This window comes from Odontesthes bonariensis, chromosome 11 (assembly GCF_027942865.1).
Source record: "Odontesthes bonariensis isolate fOdoBon6 chromosome 11, fOdoBon6.hap1, whole genome shotgun sequence".
Lineage (NCBI taxonomy): Eukaryota > Metazoa > Chordata > Actinopteri > Atheriniformes > Atherinopsidae > Odontesthes > Odontesthes bonariensis.
In genome coordinates this window covers 23,153,440-23,175,334 of record NC_134516.1, presented here as the reverse complement: position 1 = coordinate 23,175,334, position 21,895 = coordinate 23,153,440, and the positions used below count along the sequence as shown (strand labels likewise).

The window sequence follows — 21,895 nt, the reverse complement described above, 5'->3', positions numbered from 1 at the left end:
CATCAGGATGGAATAACAATCATTTTTACTAGACCTAAACTCACCTTGTCCAAACTTTTTGGAATGTGTTGCAGGCTTTCAGTTTAAGGCTTTAAGTTCAGGTGGAAAATATAAAAACTATAAACAATAACCAAGTACATTTTATGAATAAACTACCAGCAATTCCAAGGAAACACTTGCCAGCCAAACAACTTCTCTGTAGGTGGCACTCTATTCTTTGTCTGGAGAATCAAGGAGACTATTGTTGTTTATGTTGAACAATTCCCAAATTTCAACGAAAGATAAAAATGACATTTACCCGTCATAATCGGATGAATAAAGCAGCTATTTACATCTGTACGTGTCTGCAAAGTTGAAGAGACATGAGTTGATAATGGTGGGGTGATGAAGCGATAGGAAGGAGATGCATGCAGGGAGGTAACAGATGTGGGTGGGTGTTCCCCAGACAGGAGTGTGAGGAATGCCTCTCTGAAGTGAGCAGGATGAGTCATAATTCACGCTCAGACACCCGCCCAGGCTCACACACACACACAGAAGCCCAGAGACGGGGAAGTCCACTGTTACCTTGGTAACTAGTGATTAGTGACGCAGGTGGGTCTCCAAAAGGAGGGACTGAACACCTGCTGAATGCTGAGAGGATTGGCACACAATCAGACACACTCACACACATCTGGCTTCAGTGATATAAATGTTTCTGCTCCGGCTTTGGCTTTGCTTCTCTTCCTCTCTCTCATACAGACAGACACAGATAAATACACCAGGTCTTAAATTTCATTAAACATGACCATCACAACATCACAGTCTGACGTTTCCTCTCGCATCCTCTCATCTAAATGTTATCCTCCTTGTTTCCCCATTCTCCTCTCCCCCTCTTCTCTCATCCTCCCCTCATCCATCTTTGTATCATCACCAAGTCAGCAGGGAGCAGGATAGAGGGAATGGGGTGATTGAATTATTCATTCACACCACTCTTTTCTTTAATCTCCGTCTGCTGTCTCTTCAGATACAATAACTTCACATGTAGCTATACCAGATAAAAGAAGTCTGAACTGGAACGCTAAAGTAAGATTCTGTATCACAAACATGCTTGGGAGATGAGCCAGCCCTCATAACCCAGCAACAGCAAACAAAGTTATCATTATGAGTCTTTTTTCCCCCAAACATTTGAATCTAAAGTTTCATTTGAATCACTTTTGCTTCAAAATACAATAAGTAGAATCATACAATTTGCAATCTGAGACAAGAGCATCCGCTTCAATGTCCAACGTTTCAAAACTATTCAAAGAGAGCTTGTTAAAGGACCAACAGTGGTTGCTCTCGTGTGTCCTATTACATTAAAATGGCAGAATATAGCCTCCGTTAAACAATGTGACAAGAACACTTCTGGCAGAGACCTTGTTTTTCTCTTTTGGTGGAAAGGTTATCACAACCAAAACACAGAGAACTAAAGAAGTAGCCAGATAAAGCAATAAAACATATGATCCAAAAAAAATATTTTTTAAATGAAAAGCGCTGCTGACGCAGGATGTCCAAAACCAACAAAACAAAACAAAAAAAACTAAACTGGGCTGAAGATGAAGATGGGGCAGGTCTGACTTGGAGAAGGCGATGAAGAATAAAAGTGAGAATCTGGCAGCAAAAAACAAAAATGAGAATATTTTCAGGGTGGGGCGATTAGGTAAGTGGATACAGGTGAGTTAGAGAAGAAGAAAAAAACAGACCTAAAAGCTATTCAGAACTTCAACAGGGGATAAAACTCTAAAATAAAGCCAAAAATGTAACCCAACAAGACAAGGAAACCTTAACAAAAAAATAAAAAATAAAATCAGAAACCATCATGACTTGATGGCAGCTCTGCTTTCACAACACAGCTTAGTGGAAGTATGGCGCCACCATCTTTTCCTAAAGCTTTACAGTTTCCCTCCATCATCTTTCTTCAACCTCTCCCCAATGAGTTCAAGGAAAAGTGCTTCAGAGAATACATTAGGCTTTTTTTTTTTTACCATTTGTCCATTTTTAAAGTGACATGCGGAATAAGACCAAACACGTTGTTATAGAAGCTGCGTTTCTCTCAGCAACAAGTAGCTGTTTTATTCACTCACTTCACGGTGACTCGAGGATGTTCCAACACTCTCCAAAATTCACTGAGCACTATGAGAAAAGTTTGATCTTTACAAAAGATGCATATTTAGTCAGACACTTGCAAGTCATTTGTTTCTTTCCTTTTAATCAGATTATCATTGAATAGAAATATTTTTTATAGTTTTTGCTCAGATAAGCGACCTCACTTCTGAGATGTGTTACAAATCGGATTTAGAGGCACATTGCCTTCGAAGCTGCCATATTACTTCCTTGAAAATAAATAAAGCCACAACTTTAATCCTAATATCAAATGTAGCGTGCTCTCAGGAAAGACAGAGCACGGAGATGTTTACATAAAGATCCAATCTTTCTTGACATCAAGAAACGTACCCTCTTTACGACCCTCTCAACGGATCAGCTCAAAGGAGATAACGGAGCCAGATGTGAGACCAACCAAATGGGGTTCTTTGTTTCCGAGTCTTCTCTCCCCCAGACCAGCTACGAATAATAAATTATGTAGGACACCTCCTGATAAGGGAAGCAGATGTAAGCTCAACTCTCCTGCTGGACCAACCAAAGGAATGCCACACTTCCCTATTTTCAGAGAGTGAAAATTCCACTATAAACCTCACTTTCCGTAGACTGAAAGTGTGAAAATCATTACTGGACAAATCTACAGATCATTTTGAAACATTCGCCATTCTTGTACCTTCAGTAATTACCAAGTTATGAATATTGGATTTAAAAGGAATCCCTCTCGTGGAGCCACAGTGCCCCCCAAAGGACATGGATAACGGACACTTTTCACTATGTCAGCCTAAACAACCATGGACAATTTCAACTACGGATGTTTAATGTTCTCATTATGTGCAATGCATAACCTAATAGTGTGTTAATTCCACAGGTATTTGACCAAAGAGCTGCAGATTATTCTAGTTAACAAGTAACCAAAAGTTGTCATACCATTTCTATCATGATAAATATGAAGTATTGTATGCTGATAACTGTCAATGCTCATATGGGTGTTTATGCCTGCTTGTATGCAACATTATTGTCTGTTAAGAACATTATATTGTCTAAAATCACTGTCATATGGGTTAAATACGGTATAAGAAAGGAGCAGAAATCCCCCCTTTTTGTCTCATGAATTCAGCGTGGTCAACCCCCCTTTTTCCCTTGGGTCAAAAGCCAGCTGAACTCTGATTGGACGAAAGCTGACATGTGATCTCCAGCTTAAAAGAGAGGCGCGCAGGAAATCCCTTCTCTTGCCTTGCTTATCTCTTCTCTTGCTCTCAGCCCTCTTATCTCAGCTCTTGTCTTTTTCTCCGTAACTATTAATTCCCAATTTTTTTAGACTTCCCCTTCTCTTTTATATAAAAGTCTGGTCCAACACACGCGAGTGTGTGCCAACTCATACAGCCCAGCCAAGCCGCCACTCTTCATCCAAGGACGAAGAATAAAGAAGAAGTTGATTCTACGTCATCCCGCTGGTTACCACGGGAACACCGCTTCGACACCAACTCATCAGAAGGAAAGAACCACGGAATCCCTTACGCTGCTACGACAAAGTAAGGTGCTGGTTTGAGATCTTTTGAAACCGTGGATAAAGTGAAAACTTTCTCTGAAAGCGACGAATGAGCAGACCTCTGCGGGCAGAAGACCGTTGGCACAATATCCGTGTTACGAACCAGATTTAGTCACATTTTTGATAGGTAACCCTGTTAGTGGCCTGCTCCTTTCTTCCCTATTATCCCCTTTGAGTGTCCCCAATAATTCTAATTTCTGTCTCTTTATCAATTGTTTATACACCTATATACCTGTGCAATGTTGAATAAATGTTTGTATTAACCATTTAAGAGCGTCACAGACAGTTACTAAGCCGATTACCACTCCAAACAGGACGCACGACTCAGAATGAGATTGATTATTAATTAATTAATAATTTAATATACCAGGATCTAAGATTGTAACAGTTTCCTACCTGACTGTAACGTAAATCAAGATTGTAGGTAGGTGGTGCCCCTGCTATTTTCGAGGTAAATATTAATTAATAACGTGTCAACGCTACACAAATATACATCAGTTCACATTTTAAACACCAGTTAAAAATGCTCACTAAAAAGTAAAAAAATGAAAACATTTCACTGACTTGCAACCGAAAGATTCTCATCCCGGACTCCAGCTGGTTCAGCTACTGTACACATGACACAGCTGGTGTAGGGTTTGACAAAAATTCAGCCAACATCACAAACTGCTGCATTTCTCATGGGAAGACACAGCAGACCAGTGACCAAGGGAACCGCTTGCATGGTTTTGCATTTGTCGCTCGCCACAGAACGCAGTGACTGGAGAGGTTTAACACTCATTAGATCTCTCTCAACCTTTCAACTGTTGTGTTGAAGTTGTGTGTGTACAAGTTCCTGTCTTTCAGGATGGATACTTGGGTTTGTGGAGACAGAAGGAAAGGTTGCCTGTGTAGAGCAGTTCAATTTAATGTTTCTTGGATTAGCTAAAAAAAAAGAAAACTTGCAACAAGCATATTTGAGCTTAACGGCGTGCTAAAAGTCCGAGGGCATCCCAATTTCCGTTTGGTTTTCAGATTCTGTGAATTTCATTCCATCTATTGGGAACATATTAAACAGATATCAGTGTGTCATTCCTACATGTCAAGTAACTCAAATGATCCAAAGGTAAAGTGTCTCAGACTCTTCATAATAGCAGCACTTGATTAACCATCGTCCTCTCAACACCTCACGTATCACTATTGATATTTCTTATAAAAGCTTATTTTTTAGCCTCAGGGACATTTCAAGGGGATATAAAAAAAGTTCTGCTGTAAAACCCCTGGTGTTGTCGGTACTTTGAAGTGTGAAACAATAACAGTGAATGTCGATCTGTGTTGGTCTTGGCATTTCCCCAGAGCTACAGAGCGTTTTAAAAACATTTTTTAAAGACTGTTTTTTTGCCACTTTCTGTTTCAGTTTGTTTTATTCTTTTTTGATGCGATGCAGGAAGAAGAATGAGGTACTTTGCCCTTCTCAGAGGGAAATGTTCTGTTAGTCTCAAGCCAGTTTTTTTTTCCCCAAACACTTACGCTCGCTGCTTGAGAGGAAACACCGTTGTTATGGAGTTATTCAGGGACTCCAAACCCTCATTTCAGAAAAAGTTGAGATGGTATGGAAAATGTGAATAGTGTTTTCTATGAACCCCAGATATTTAATATTTTTTTGTTGTCAAATTAATTAGTTGATTAATTTGATTTGGTCATATTAACACAGAAAGTACATCCCATTCCAAATAAAAATAAGGCAAAGAAAAGAAAGTTCTTCCAAACTGTTGTCATCAGGTGGTTGAAACCACGATTTAGTACAAAGGCCGAGTCTGAGGGACAAAGATGGGCCGAGGATATACAGTGACAAACTGTTTAAAACGATGTTCCCTTCAAGGACTAATTGAATTTTGACTCTAGAGTGCAAAGTATCAATAAAGGATTAAAGGAATTTAGAGAAATTTCAGCGTGTAAAGGGAAAGGGCAAAAGTCTAAGCTGGGTACCAATAACCTTTGATCCCTCAGAAGGCAAATGCTGTGATCATCAATAGCCGATTTAGCCACATTGGAAAAGGATTGCATCTGCATCGAACAGATCAGTGTGTGGATGCAGAACAATTTCCTTCAGCTAAACTCAGACAAAACTGAAATCGTTGTCTGTGGCCCACAGAAACAAAGAGAAAGTGTTATCAGTCACCTTGAGACTCTCTCTAAAACCTAACTATCAAGTTAGAAATCTCGGGGTAATATTGGACTCAGACCTGAACTTTAACAGCCACATTAAATCTATAACATCAGCAGCTTTTTACCATCTAAAAAACATTGCCAGAATCAAAGGAATAGTGTCTAAACCAGACTTAGAGAGACTGATCCATGCGTTTGTCTCCAGCAGGTTAGACTGCTGTAATGGCCTGCTCACTGGGCTCTAAACGGGCTGTAAGACAGCTGCAGTACATCCAGAACGCTGCTGCTCGAGTCCTGACTAGAACTAGGAAATACGACCATATTAGTCCAGTGCTCAGGTCTCTGCACTGGCTTCCTGTCGCTCAGAGAATAGACTTTAAAACAGCTCTGCTTGTGTACAAGTCTCTTCACGGTCAAGCGCCAAAGTACATCTCTGACATGTTAGAGCCATATGTACCAACTCGGGCTCTGAGAACCTCAGGGAGGGGTCTCCTGCTGGGGCCCAGAGTCAGGACTAAACAAGGTGAGGCTGCGTTTCAGTTTTATGCCCCTAAAGTCTGGAACAGTCTTCCAGAAGATGTGAGACAGGCCTCAACTCTGACAATGTTTAAATCCAGGCTGAAAACAGTTCTATTTAGCTGTGCATATGACACCTGAAAGTATTTTATCTGCACTATTCACTTTTAAATTGATTAATTAATGATTGTTTTAATGGGTTTTTTAATCTTTTTTAATTTGTATTATTATTATATCATTTTTTAAATTATTTTTATTTTTATTATTTTTTTTTATTATTTTTAATGGTTTTATTGCCTTCTTGTGATTTTATATAGCTGTGAAGCACTTTGAATTGCCCTGTGTATGAATTGTGCTCTATAAATAAAATTGCCTTGCCTTGCGAAACTTTCTCAAGCACTATGATGTTGAGTCACATGCACAGATGCCTATTTAAACTATTTGTGCCTAAAAGGCTAATGTAGGATGTGGTGTTGACTTGGGTTGATCCCTGACCTCCTCAGTGCACATGTTAAAGTGTCCTTTGGCAAGACACTGAACCTCACTTTGCCTCCTGTATAGACGAGGAAGTGCTGTACGAGTGTGTGAATGCTGCTTGTAGCGTAAAAGTGCTTTAAGTGGTCAACAGGACTGGAAAAGCTCTATATAAATGCAGTCCATTAACTTGAAGCCCTGACCTGTCCCCAACAGAGAATGTGTGAAAGGCTTGGAAACGAACCACCACCAAAAAAAAAAAAAGGAAAAACAGCCCTGTACTGTTGCAGAATTTAAGATTTGAAGGAAGAATGGGACAAACTCTTGAAAAACTTTGTCCACAAGTATCACCAGTGCCTGAATGTCATTTTGTTGAGAAGGAATAGTCATATCAATGGAGCAGGAGGAGGCTAAAGTAATCAGTCACAATTTAACGCAAAACAACTGAAAAGAAAACAAAAGATTCAGTTCTGCATCAGAACAGTTACATCATCCTCATCCTTCCCCAACACCTCAGAACTCCAGCGGGAGACTGAAGGAGGGGGAGACGAGAGGAGATGCTGGATGCTTTGGGAACAGAAGAGAACAAAGGAGACTGAAGGGAGAACTCTCCAGATGCTGAGGGTCAAAGAAAAAAATTCTTGTAAAAAATGTGAAATGCACAGAAAGAAAGAGTGCTATTCACCGACAGTTCGGTCTCCCTCTGTAACGTCAACATACAGTAAGTTCCACGTGTGCGTTCTGAGTCAGGGAGAAAGAATTAAAAGGACGGAAAAATTACAAGTCAAAGAATAATAAATAAATAAAAAATTCACTATACTTCTACACAGTTTACACGTTTGATCCTCTCAATCTGTAGTGCACCAGCCTATCTCCTTTCTATTATCCAGATCTACCTAATGAGCATTACATGACTGAATTTTGCGTCCGAGAGCTGCTCGCTTGAATTCAGCTACAACCTGGAAAGCATGTACAGGAGTGTGTGAAGGCATGGGCAGCATAGTTTCTGTTTGATTGGTGATGTAGCTAAGTATCTTGGATATGACAAATTGCATAACTAAGTAATCCATGACTGTTCTCTAATTTGCCTTGTGTCAGTCTGAATCTGACGCAATCATAACTTCATCATTTCTTCAGAGTTGGGAAACAATCTTAGCTTGAAAGTGAGAAAAACAATGTTGACTCGTAATAAAAAACACTACTTTTGCTCGTGTTTTGGACACCTAAGAAGGAGAACTTTGCACTTAAGTGCGTTAGCAAACTTGGGTAGATTTAAACAACTGAGTCTATTTGTCTATCCTGTTTAAGGTTTAGGTTAGTGACGGGCTGAGGTTCAGCAGCCCGTTTAGTTCTCCTGAGACCCCCGGGCCACGTAAACTGACCCCAGCTTTCACAGTCTCTTCTCTCAGCTGCCATTAACTCCTAATCCGTGTCTTTTCCTTCTGTAACATTCATCACAGCTACATCTCGCCTTTTTCCCCCCATTACTAACGTTGCATATCAACACTCTCCATTATTATTATTTAACATTACTTTAGCAATAACGTGCTATAAGCTAAACTCTTCGGCCAGTTGATGACAAAATACTGCCAATGAACAACTCAATTAAGTGCAAACAGAGCAGTCCAGTGGAGAGCTTTAGAAATACATGCCTGAACAAACTAGGCTGGACCAACGTCAGAGAAATCCAATGCATCTGTCAATGCTAATTTATTCCATGCCTGTCCAGCTGGGCTTGTGTTGCAGTGATCTGGGTCAAAATCCAAATGTTTCTTCAATAACGGCACTCTTCTGATCTCAGCTAAACCATGCTGCCAGCCCACAGCTCCTCCTCTTTAATGAGTGAGGACAGTGATTTTTTTTCATGTGGCTCCAAGGCGTTTCCGTGTCACCGTGACCACCCTGGTCTCTCTGTAATAAATCACATCTCAGGAAGGTCGTTCTTTGTAACAGTGTCAGTGGCCCTCACACTCCATGGTGGAAGGTAACAGGCAGGAGGCAGCAGGCGAAGGACAAAAAAGTAAAGTTTTATAACTTACCGAACCAAAAATAGACTGTGCTGCAGGAGCACAAAAACCAATAAAATCAACAGAAATCGAGAAACAGTCCACAGGGGTAGGCACAAGTGATGGAAACCAGCAGGAATGACAAGATACTGAAGGAAGTAATCAGAAACTGACACCTGATGCAAGGCAAGGGCGGAAAGCAAAACTAGCTGAAAAAGAATAAACAAAAAACAGGAAGAAAAGTTAAGAAAACACAGAACAGGACTAAAACAAAAGCAAAAAAAAAAAAAAAAACACACAATAAAACCAAGACCAACCCAACTAAACCCAAAGTTTTTCTGAAATTGTACGTTTCCTGTTTTGTGTGTCAGGTGGTCGGCTTAGGTTGTGTGCTAGAAGCAAAAAGTAAAAACAAACAGGTTTTATGTTGTAAAATGGTGTAATATTTTCTGTTTCTGTGTGCTATGGAAGGTTGTGGCATCAGATTTAAAAGACTGAACTTTGCTTGGCTTGATTTCAGCATGAACACAAACCATTTTTTTCTTAAAAGGTGAAAAACGGACTGAACTTCAAATGTCTCCTCAAGGCGGCCATTAAGGTTTGGTTTGATGCCATTTGGAGAGACGCCTTGTTTTTCCTTCGCAGCAGTTTTTAAGTTTGCTGTCAAATGCTTCTGTGTGGGACAAAGTAAAACACAAAAGAGACGCAAAGAGCGTAGGTAGTTAATACAACATGACATTCAAAAGCATTCAAGGCTGAACAAAGAAAGCATTCTCAGAACCACCCGCAGTCATGCACATGCAGTGTGGGGCAAAGCCTTCACTGCAGCCACTGCGTTGTGTGAAAAGTTGTCATTTCTCACAACATTTTGTCGAGAAACATTCACAGGTTAAATGGATGAGAAGTAATAGAAGAAGACGTTTACATTGTTGTGTGAGTTTAAGTCCTGTTGGATAAAAAGAAAAAGAAAATTAAATCTTGCAGCTTTAACGTGTAAATAAACATGATTATGTACAATTAAAACCTTTTAGATGACTGCACACTGCAGCTCTTCTCTTCTAACAATTTGCTGTAAATAACACCGATGTCAACAGGCTGAATATGAAGGCAGTGTTCTTTAAGCTTTAGCTGTGCGAGCACACATTTCTGAGGCCAACAGTAACACCAGAAACACCTGTGACTAATCTGAGACAATACACATCAAAAAGTGACTCTTTTCATAGATACCAGGGACATTTCTGAGGGGACTGAAAAACTTTTGAAGCGCCATCTGCTGATTGCTGAAACTTTATCAAACACAACATGAAAGGCTTTTTTTTTTTTTTCCAAAGTGAAGCCTTTTAGATTCTCATTTTGCATGTCTAATGACTCCAAGACATTGGGTAGGTTTACAGCTAAGTGAAGCTTTCAGGAATTCTTCAAAAGAGTCGCTTTCAGCATTCAGGAAGCAACGGATGAGCAGCTGACCTCATCTGTTTGCCACTCTCTCTCACACACACACACACACACACACACACACGCACACACACACACACACACACACACACACAGAAATACTGATATACCAGTGACAACTATGTAAGAGTCCTCGAGACAGACGCTTGAGAGTGACGCCTAACTTATCAAATACTTCAAGAGTTATTTTATGTAGCGTGTCAGATTGTTATGTGTACTCTTGGTCCAAAATTATGAGGCGTGTAAAGAATAAATATGCTCGTGTTGGGCTGCGGAATCACAGCGATCATGAACTGACATTCAAACCCTATGTTTAATTGAAAATAAGACAATTTTAAAATCTTGAGTGTTAAAACCGATCGTTTTTTGTTCTTTTTATTTAAAGACACGTTATTTATGTGATGCCAGCAACCTGCTACAAAGACTTTTATGACAAAGGCATCGAAACCCAGGAAAGTCTGTGTTATGTTAAAAGAAAACATGTGGCGGAACATCTCACAACTAACTGAGATGAATGGCACCCAACCAGGAACATGATTGGATATTGAAAAAAAAAGATAAAAGGAATCTTGGAGAGGCCGGGGGTCCGGTGAAAGGGTAAAAACAAAAATGACCTCCTGTCGCCTTATTCTGAGCTCTCTTCCTTAACCGTGGGGTCGACCACACTTCCACTAAGCTGTGACGTGGGTCCACAGCACTGAAACTACAGATGTTCAATAAATATTCTAGAAAAAGTGCTTTAAAGACTTCATCTAATGCAATCTTTTCACTTTGTTACACTGAAATTATCACCTATACATCATATTAAGATGATATAGAATTTAACTTAAAAACTAAAAAAAAGATATTTCAAGAAGTGAGCATTGTGTTTCCTCAGGCTATTGATACTCAGCATCTTGTCCCCCATTTTAGCCACATGAATCACAGTTGGTACGACTGGATAAAAATAATCAAGCATCATTATAAAAGTTGCGTATGCAAGGAATTGTGGGATGGAATTTTCTCCTTTTTCTCATAAAGGATGGTCCGGTGTATCGGATGCTAAAGGAGATAATCAAGGAAGCATTGGAGCTCCTTTCTTTCGTGTTTGATTCATTCAAATGGCTCTTAGATTGGCTACTACTTAGATACTTCCAGATCATTTCATTCAGTTAGGAAGGTTCCAAAGAAAAATAGATTATTCGACCAGACACAGAGTCTGGTTCACAACCTTGAAAAACTGGATGGGAAACAAGTTTCTGAATAATTCCTCTACAAATATCACAAATTGATTCGGAGAAATCAGTCAACAAGCAACCAGTTTGAAAACTGGCAATGAATTAACGAGATCTTTAAGCCCTCAAAAATCTGAAATTCTGTTAGGAACTAATCGAGGCGATGCCCTCATGCCTAAAGAGGATAGGCTTGTTATCAGCCCAGTTCAAACACAGCACAGCTTCATAAGAAAAAAACATGCAAGACCGAGTAATGTCACAACCTGTGGTTTCAGATTGTGACATGGCAATGATTCCCCAAGCTGTTGTTTTGTGTAGAGCAGCGTCCATGTGACACGACCGCAACAGCAGGCCATGACTACCCAAAACGTGTAAGGCTTAATCATCTATTCTCAACTTCCAGCACTAAAGATCGGAGTGGGTGGGGTGACAGCATCCGTCCTTCCTGCTTAAAAGCAAATCAACAGTGTCAACTGTGCCCATCATTACACTGCGAGACGTTTAATGTCAAAGTCGTGACAGAAGTTGCAAATGTTAACATCAGCTAATGTGAGATGTAAGCTGCACCTCTGTATTTAGAAAGGCTAAATGAGTTTGGAAAACTTGTGATAAAACCAAAGAAAAATGTAGCAAATAGTCTATATCTGATAACCACATTTGCATGATTATATTACAGCACTGCAGGAAGATTACTTCTGTCATTGTATTGTTTTTAGTGATCATATTTGGAAGTAATGCTGGTGATTGTGGGTCATTCTTCAGTTCTTTGCTCAACTGTCTCCTTGAAAATACTACACGCTCACTTCTGTTGTAAGTAAAGGGAATCTTACCTGCTTCAAATTTACCCAAAGCAGCCTTAATCCTTCTCTCTGCTACCTTGAGTATAAAATCAAAGTCCATGGCACACACACATACACACACAGATGCAAACATGTGAAGAGCGATCCATTGCCCTCCTTGGAAAAACCCTCTCTTAAATCTTCTGGACTCCCCTGGCGGGGCCTCAGATGTGAAAACACATCAACACTTGCACATAGATATGGCGATTATGTCATGCAGGGCTGTCATCAGGCGAAAGGTTAACACAGACAAGGCAAGACTGAAAGTCAACTCAAGTGTGTGTGAGTGAAAGGAAGAACAAAGAAGAAGCGGTGAGCAGAGATATAGAGAAGAGGTGCTAAGAAAAGCTACAGAGTGAGAGTCCATCAAAAAATATGAGCTGCTCAGTTTTCACCTTTCCATTTTTGGCCATTTCAGTAGTTTCAAATATGTTGGTATACTATATTTTAAGCACTTTCTCCAGCCTCATCCATCAGTACATGAGCACTACAACCAAAGGCTAAGATGCTTGCTATGCAGCCAGTCATATATATACACACACACATATATATATATATTATAATACAAGTTTTTGTGGTCTGTTCAAACTATAAAAGGTAATTCTGCCCCCTCCAGCCAATGCTTGCAGCCAAGTTTTTGATGAATCGCCTGAGGAAGTTAGTGAATCCAGTGAAGCGTAACCAAGGAAGGTCTCGGCCACTCAGCCACAGCTTTTACCTTTTCAGAATCGGTCTCCATCTGCCCGCTCGCAACGGTGTAACCCGAAAGTGTCACTGGCTCTGTGTGGAGCTCACAGTTCTCTGCTGTCACAAACAGCTGGTTCTCCAATAACCTTTGTAACACTTGACGGACGTGGATGATGTGTCCGGACAGGTTCTTGGACAAAATCAAGACGTCGTCTGGGTATACAAAAACAGAACGATTCAGGAAATCACAGAGGAGACCGTTAAACAGACCGTGAAAACCTGCTGGAGCATTCGAGAGACCGAATGGTATGACCACAGACACAAAGTGTCTCATGGGTGCCTTTCAGGCTGTGTTCCACTCATCTCCCTGTTTGATAGAGACTAGATAGAATGCATTTCGTACATCCAACCTGGTAAAGATAAGTGGAATCCTGAAGGGCATTAAAAGCAGAGTCAGTGAGAGGTAATGGGTATTCATCATGGACTGGGATCTCGTTCAAACCCCAGAAATCAATGCATAGACGAAGGGGTCTCGTCTTTGTTGCTCACAAAGAAGAAACCGGCTTTTAATGGGGAAGAAGATGCATGCCAGAGTTTAAAGACTCGTTGATACATTTCTCCGTGACTATTTTTTCTGGTTTGGATGGATCGTGTAAACAGCTGCTGGGTAATGGGGAAGAGAGAGAGCTTTGGACTTGCTAAGTCATGATATTTGTGTGGAACAGAGAGAAAGTCAGGTATAGTAGTCTCTTCCTTCTTGATTTCAGAAGGCAGTCATGCGAATCTTAAACAGGTAAGATGGCATTTAGGCCTCCAGTGACAAACAGATCCAGTTTATGTGGTGATGTAACGAAATCCAGGGATGACCGAGAACTAGAGGCGACTCCGAAGAGGAGACCAGATTCATTTCCTGAATGATTTCCTGACAGATCGAGTTGAACTGGGACCGTGCAATGAGTTACTTGAGCTTTCACTCATCCATCCAGAGCATTAGCTGAAATGGAATGATCTAGTGGATTTAAGGGAATTCCTTTCTTCTAGGCAGATATCAATCAGAGTCGACATACACACCGGGACTGTGAGGGTGCAGGCGTTGCTCGGTAGGCGATAGATCGCAGAGGTCTTAATACAGGCAAAAGTCTGATCGGTGTTTGAATTCGTATTTGCCGGTTGATCCAACAATGTTCTAAAGGACACAGAGATAACTTGTTTAAACAAGCCAACAAGATCAGCAGAAGGATTTCTACAAGGAAATGGCCGGATTTACCACTGTGGTAAACACAACGATCTGGCACCGAGTGGAGGTAAGACTGGGGTAGATATGCTGCAGGGCTGATGAATTGATGGGAGACAGCTGCACCCACCACTCACACAGGGAGGGAACACAATGCAAACAATACACATGGGGGGAAAGGGGGAAGTGACACAGAAGGACAAACACCTGAATCTGGAGACTCATGGCGCAGTCAGAAAAAAAAAGAAAAAACAGTGTTGTCGTCAAGTGTCTCTCTGCTTCTTATCATTCAGTCTGTGAAAACACTTCTCAGTGGAGCCTTTGATACCTTGCTGCGTTCTAAGTGCACTTGGAAAAATAGCACTCAGCACTTACCCTCTCATTGCAGATACCTGGAGCTCGAGCTGTCCAAACACACACGTGCCCGCACACAAACACACGCCCACCTTTCTGCTGAAATCTCAAAATGATAGTGTTTTCACAACAATCAACAGGGCTGCCTATTCATAGTTTTTTTTTTTCCTTTCTTTTGTTTACTATTCATTGGACACTCTGCAATAACTCATTTTATTTAACTCTACACATGGACTGTCTTCTAAAAGGAGAGAACCAAAAATGGGGCATTTGTAGCATGTCAACAAAGCGTCCCAACTTTTTTAGAATTCGGATAGTTTGACACTTGACTGGCATAAGCAGCTTTATGAAGGCTTTACTTTCGCCAGCTGTTTGGATAAAGGCTCCCCAGTAAAAAATAAAAAATAAAAAAAATTCCATTCATGTCAAGTTCTAATATATCTCTAAAGATGTTTTTTAAGATACATTTTCTAATATATTCTTTTAAGATTTGACCCTCTGTCAGTTTCCTCAAAATTAAAGTATTTTCTGTCAAATCTATTAGAATAACAATTTATTTTAAATGTCAGTGTTTTGACACAAGTGTCTGACAGATTGTTTTATTATTGCAGTCAATTTTGTAGAGGAGCTGTGCATCAATGTCGAGCTTTGAACTGCAATTGAAATCTAACCTCTAAACAGAAGCCAGTGCTTCTCATACAATTTAAATGCTATATTTAACTGAAAGTAGCACAGAGGCAAAGGAGTCATTGAAAAATGTCACTGCAAAACGGGCATGTTTACCACTGTATTACATCACCTAATTAGTTGACTCTGTAAGTCTTTGGGGACTAAAGGGACCGCCTACTTAGGTATAAAAAAAACTAATTAAAATAAATGTTTTCCCTTTCTTGTTTAATGTAGCTGCTCAACAGTTTGGGTCCTGCTTTAAGTTTGATGATGCTCCAGTTTATTTCAGCTGGTGACATGTTTGTACTGCAGACAGGCCTGTTTAGCCCCTAAGCTCCCAGTCTGTCTTAATATGTGCAGAATGTGCATTGGCGTCGTCTTGCTGAAATGAGCAAAACCTTCCCCGAATAAGTCCAGTTACCTGAATCTAAAGATAAGTTGCAGTAATGCACCCATTTTTTTTTTTTTTTTAATTGTGAAAACTGTAATACTTTTAAACTATGTTATAACAATCTGGGTGGTCTCTTTCTTACTTGAGGACACACTCATCCATAATTTCCATTTTATCTAACAGCTGAAATATTTCCCCTACACCAGGCCAATAATATATATATATATATATATATATATATATATATATATATATATATATATACACACACATATATGATGTTTAACCTCCATGTGTGTATTCAGCAACAAACTGTATTTTTGACAGTATTTTACCCTTTCTGGAGACAGCATTGTACTGTATATTAGTTTATAATGTCGCTATGGTGCATCTCCCTAAATTAGCATCTGCATAAAGGACCAACAAAAACCTTGCAAATGTAGCTCTTTGAGCATCATATAAGAAATGCTGGCACGTAAGACAAAGTTTCAACTTTAGTTTTTTCTTCCAGGCCAGACGAGATGAACTGTGTGACTGTACAGTTTTTCTTGTGCCGTGTGCCGTACGTGATGAATTCATGGCAAGAGTAGATCCGACCAGCAAAGTCATCTGTCTTTCTGCAGACTCAGTGTGTTTGGACAATGAACTAATAAGCACATTCACACACACGTCCAAACCAAAACCCTTCAGAGAAGAACATCACCATGGCTGCCACTGTTTTGTCAACTCATCCTCTTTGAACAAAGATTGACAGAGAGCGAAACACGCACATATTGTATAATGTAGTTGTATGTGCAAGTCTGTGTCTGTGAGCCTCTCACTTCCAGAAACAGATCTGAGGTGGCACAACCCCCACTGCTATCCTCGTAAGTTTGAATAAAATATGAAGTATGATGCCTTAATGGAAATTCTCCAAAGACTGTGGGCAGGCAAGTGTGTGTGTGTGTGTGTGTGTATGTGTGTGTGTCAGTGCATGCATGGGAATGCCTGCCTACATGTGCTACACAAGGTGAATGTTTCTATCTGGGCCGCACCACCTGGGATGCCAGACACTGAGTAACACAGTACCTTATTGCTTTTAACAATGAATGAAATCTGCTCACCCGGAGTAAACGGAGGGAGTCCTATTGATGATACTCGCACTCCATTCATTTTCAATTGACCAAACCCAATCACTGATATCATTTTGTGAAAAGTTACTCTGTGGCCTTGATGCCACAGGTTGGATTCAAATGCCACCATCAGGACAAATGGGAAAAATCAGCATCAATCAGTGTCTGACACAGCGATCTTGCAGCAGTGAATGTGCCGTTGTAAGAAAGAAACCAGAACTTTCAGCTTGTATTTTACAGTACATACAGCACACACATCCATACATGCAGTCACATGCTAACCAAGACTGCTCTGCTCGGCTGATGGACGCTCACTGAATGGTGTAATTAAGATTTTTTTTTTAAATAAATAAATAGATCAACAGATGCCGAGTAAGCAAAACTCCTTTCCTCCCTCTTCCCTTCACCATTAAATGCTATGCTAGTTCATATGCCATCTCTAATTGTTTAAAAAATAAAGCAAAAGCTGAACTCTGCTGGTTGTGTAAATTTACGAGCTAAATTGCAGGACGCTGTTTAGAACTTGTGTCTCTTTGAGATGGTGTGTGTTAGTGTGTGTGTGGGTGGGTGAGATAATATTTCATCAGTTAATCTGCAAACATGACAGAACAACACATGCAAAAGCCAAGTTTTGTTGAGCTCCTGTTTGCAGGCATTTCTATTTCAACTATTTGTACCAAGCTGTGGTTGGCGTGGCAACAGATGATACTGACAGAAAACTTAACAAGTCGGTCACTTTAACCAAGACACGATGACTCGAGGGGTCATATCAAGTAGTGAAAATCGTGTGATTCGTCTCTCTTTTTTGCAGAGAATTATCAATCTAAAGCAATTTAAAGTTTAAGGTGGGTATCATCTTTGTCAGATCAACATGTCAGCTGTTAAACAATCAGCACAGTAACGCTTTAACCAGTAAAAATGTAGTAGAGCATTGTAATTAAAGACGTTTAACATTACAGTCGATTCATTTTTCTTCTGCTCACCAAAAGGACACTGGTCTGTACCTTGAATCTTGTCTTTGTAACATCACTTCTCTTTGAAAATACATCTGTGGTTTAGGAATACTGCTGTAAAAGTCTCTGCTTGTGTATCAAAGTGCAGCACACGTTTTCTCTTGTAAATCCAACAAGTTCATCAACTGAGCAAAAGAAACACATTACAAAAAAAAAAAAAAAAAAAAAAAAGAGCTTTTGACAGGAAATAAGACAGAGCCCAGAGGAAAAATAAGCAGTCATGTGACAACTCTGCAAATTGCAGGCTGTTATGTTTTGGTATGAAAAGAAAATAGCTCTGAGCATTTTGCAGTTAGCACAACTGTCCAGCTGCATCTTCAAACTGATCCTTTCACCTGTGCCAAAGTTTGTTTTCACTGTTAATCTGGAAGATTTGTGGTTTATCTGGTGCCAAGCACAGGTGCTTTATCGTTTTTAAAGAAATATATCTTCTTCCCTAAAATTGTTGTTGATAAAGTACATTTATATATTGCGCAGGAAAGATATACTAGCATTAAGATACTTTTCTCTGATGACTCAGAAGTTCTCACTTCTTAACTCTCTGTAGCAAAGGACTTGTGGACAGATGAGAGCCCCTACTTTGTGGAAACTTTACATTATTATCTGCTAAAGGGAAGTGTTAATTTAGTGTGGTGCTTTGTAGGAGGACAGAACTTTTGAAAAAAACTTTTTGCCAAACGAGGCAGTAACCGTATTTTAACCAAGGTTAAAAAGTAAGAAGAGAAATGACACCTACAGATACAGATATCGTAATCTGGCAACAGACGTTTGTCAGAAATCCTTTGGCAGAACTAATAAAGAATAAATTGAAAACCTATTTATAAAATACAGTGGAAGCATGCTCTTGTACAACTTCCCCTTCCATCCATAAAAATGACTGCTTCACTCTCGTTGCCCTCTAAATACTGTGTGTGGGTTACAGTGGGTGGGTCTGAAACGTCAATATGCCAATAATGTCAACAATTCCTTTCATGATGCCATTGTCAGTCTCTCCAATGCTGTTGCGCAGAGCAGAAAGTGGAAAATCTGGTGGCGAACAAAGAAGACATTTCAGTTCAATCAAAAGTGTTGGCAAATCCATTTCTCTTGAGAGCATTGCTTGGACCTGTTGGTGACTTAAAACGGGGTAAACAGCTCAAGTAAACGAAAAAGTTGCAATAAACAATGTGGAAAAGGTGCATAGAAAAGCTCTGCTGAGTGGCGTCGCAATCAGACTTCAGAGGAGATATTGGTTTTCACCACACTGTGGCTGAAATGTCTGCAGCAATAGTCGGAAAACACTTGTGGACCGTCTTCACTCTGTCCCATAGTGTGCACTATATGGAAGTCTGAATAAGGCCATGTGCTGTTTAATCATGCAGGTTACTGGAGCCAGAGCAGGTCTGCATGCTGCATTAGACCTGATTTCCTGCAGCATCTCTTCCGCACACAGCACGCACGCTTCTACTGGCACACACTGCCACTGTATAGTCCGTATTCTGTGCTAATAAGTTAACCCCCCTCCCCATCTCTTTCCATCATACACTCCCCCCCCCCCACACTCCCCTCCCTGTATTGCTCTCACTTGCTGCACAACTGCGATTGCAGAGAAACACCAGCAACCAGTCGAACAGTGCAGGCTCTGGAGGCAACACACACAACTCACTCTGACGAGCACGCACAAAACACCGTATAAAAGTATTTTTCTATCCGCCCCCCACCATATACATGTACACAGACTAAATATAAAAATAAAAAAAACACAGGGAGACACGCGCACAACAAACTCACCAGTTGGGTTCTTGGTTTTCTTGAGGCTCTTGCCACAAAGACACTGCAGCATATGCGATCCTTTGCTGAAAATGTTGTTCCAAATAAACCGCATGGATTTGGCCGAGACGGGGAAGGAGGAAGAGGAGGAGGAGGAGGAGGGGGTGGAGGAAGAGGTGGAGGTGGGGGACGAGAGGCGCTCCGGATGCGGCAGCCTAAAATTCACCCACCGCATGGGGGCTGATACACCCCCCTGTTTGCATGCCAGCAGAGCCGGCCAGCTGTTGGTCTCAGTTCGGCGGTGCTTCGAACCCCCAATCTGCACCATAGACAAGAATAAGAGTAGGAAGCCCGGATTCTCGCCCGCTTTTTCCACAAGCTCCGAAACCACCAACCGCACGTATTCCGCGTCGACGTCGTCCTCGTGCGGCAGGAAAAGAGCAACCGCTGCGGCGCTGCACTCCTCGGTCTCAGAGTCCGGCTGCCCCAGCGGCCGGTGGTCTTCAGCTGTGGAGGAGCAGTCACTGCTGCTGCCGCCCGGCCGCCGCGGCGTGAAAAGCCCCCGAGCGCTCCTCTTTAAATGGCGTCGTCTGCCGCGCGGCGCGGGGAGCGGAGCGGCAGCGACTGACAGGCATGCGGCGGCGCTAGAGTGAAGTCGGCGGTACGCGGCAGCTGTCGGCTTCTGCACAAAAAACCATTGCATATTAGTGGGGATCGCAGGGGTTCGATGGGTCCGTCCGTCCAGGAGGAAGGGAGGGGGGTGTGGATAACTACTGGGAGTCAGTCAGCAAGTCGGTGGCATCACTCTACCCGTTCAGCAGGAAAGTACTGCAGCAGGGGGCTTCTTTCCAAACACACACACTCACACACACACTGTACACACTCGCTGGATGCAAAATCCTTTTCCAGCAGCAGCGCTGCTATTGGTCTCTGATCGGTGTGTGCGCACGCAGCGCCGGACCGGGCAGGTGAATCACTGCAGGGAATCTCGGCACTAGCCCACTCTATGTTTTCCTCTACAAGAAGTCCTTATGAATATTTGATCCGCACTTCGGCCTTCACTTCTCAATAATCCATAAGCTCCAATGCGCCAAGACACCGCTGCTGTCTGCCCGTCTCCTCTTCCCCTCCCCTCTCCTCCTCCTACTGTTCCTCACCTTGGCGATAAAAAGAAGCTGCTGGAATGTGGCTCCGCTGCCCAGACTACTCCAGAAACTAAATGGAAAGGACTGGGTCCGCCTCGTGGCCCTCCCGCTGTTTTATACAGAGCTTCAGCTTGTTCTTTAGCAGCTCTAGAGACGACCGACAGCCGGTTAAGTGCGAGAAGGTGCATTGATTATAGACATCCAACCAGCAACAAAGTGAAAGCAGTCTCACAGAAAAAAAAAAATCTGTTCCGCTCCGCATTTTCAAAATAATAGATTGAGCCATCAAGTTCTATCCTTTCACACGGTTTGGACGCGGTTTACAATGTCTAAGTTCTCATTTCCCCATATAAACCAGCCTTATTGTCCTTAACTATTTGTGTGTTTTTATCTGCCATAAGGAAATACAGATTGGAGTAATTAAGGATCAGTTGAATATTGCTTATATATATTTGTACATGATTACAATGCTAAACAAATAAAATATCGCTCCCACAAATGTCGACTTTTGCCACATCTTAAATCAAATGAGCGTGTTACAGAACAGCTTATAAAAGTTTTAAGTAAAGAAGGCATATCAAGTATTTCACTTTATCTGTCAAATCCATTCACTGTGTAGTTGCCTTTGGTAATCCAGCACCGAGCAGGTAACTCTTAAAATTACTTTTATTATGTAGGAAAAAGCAACTTCCGACCTTCTTGTGCAGCATGCTGCAGCCCCGCACTGAGAAGCAGTTTCCAGTTAGTGCAAACACGTGTTTCCCACACCGTCGGTATCTGACTGCCAACATTTTGGAAAGGTGAGGGGCGGCAGCGAAGTGGAATCCCCAACGATTCTACCAAACAATTAATATTTTTTTTCCTGCTCCCGCAAAATTCTGCCTCTGCACCAAACTCCGTTCAGAATCCGCCAGCTTAATGCCACGTTTCCTGTCGGTATATGTGCGCACCTGTTGCATGAATCATTTGAAACCTGAGTGTGTTCTGCTGACATATGAACCACCCGAAACATCATTTAATCTGAGTAAGTATATCAAGCTGCTGTGAAGCTTATTTTCGTTTTCTGGTTAAAAAATGATTTCTTGAACATATAATGCGATGTTTTTTGTTTTTTTGTGGAATTAAAAAGCTCCTTGGTGATGCTTGACTGAAGGTTTTGTCTCGGCCGGAGACTGCAGGATGAAGCTGAGCTCAGAGTGCTGCAGTGGCTTTTAATTCAGAG

The 21,895-nt window shown here is 41.3% G+C and overlaps 1 protein-coding gene across 2 annotated transcripts in view; it reads right to left on the bottom strand.

The window, feature by feature from the left end:
• LOC142391842 (fibroblast growth factor 14-like) overlaps positions 1–20,536 on the bottom strand; it is a 63,142-nt gene extending 42,606 nt beyond the window's left edge. The window contains exon 1 of one of the 2 annotated variants that reach the window (XM_075477992.1): positions 19,550–20,536. In XM_075477992.1, coding sequence (XP_075334107.1) covers positions 19,550–20,231 — 682 coding nt within the window. In that variant the 5' untranslated portion in view covers positions 20,232–20,536. Of the gene's footprint in view, positions 1–12,310; positions 12,374–19,549 lie in introns of those variants that run through there. The other variant, XM_075477994.1, reaches the window with a different exon arrangement.
• Positions 20,537–21,895: the final 1,359 nt, after the last annotated feature.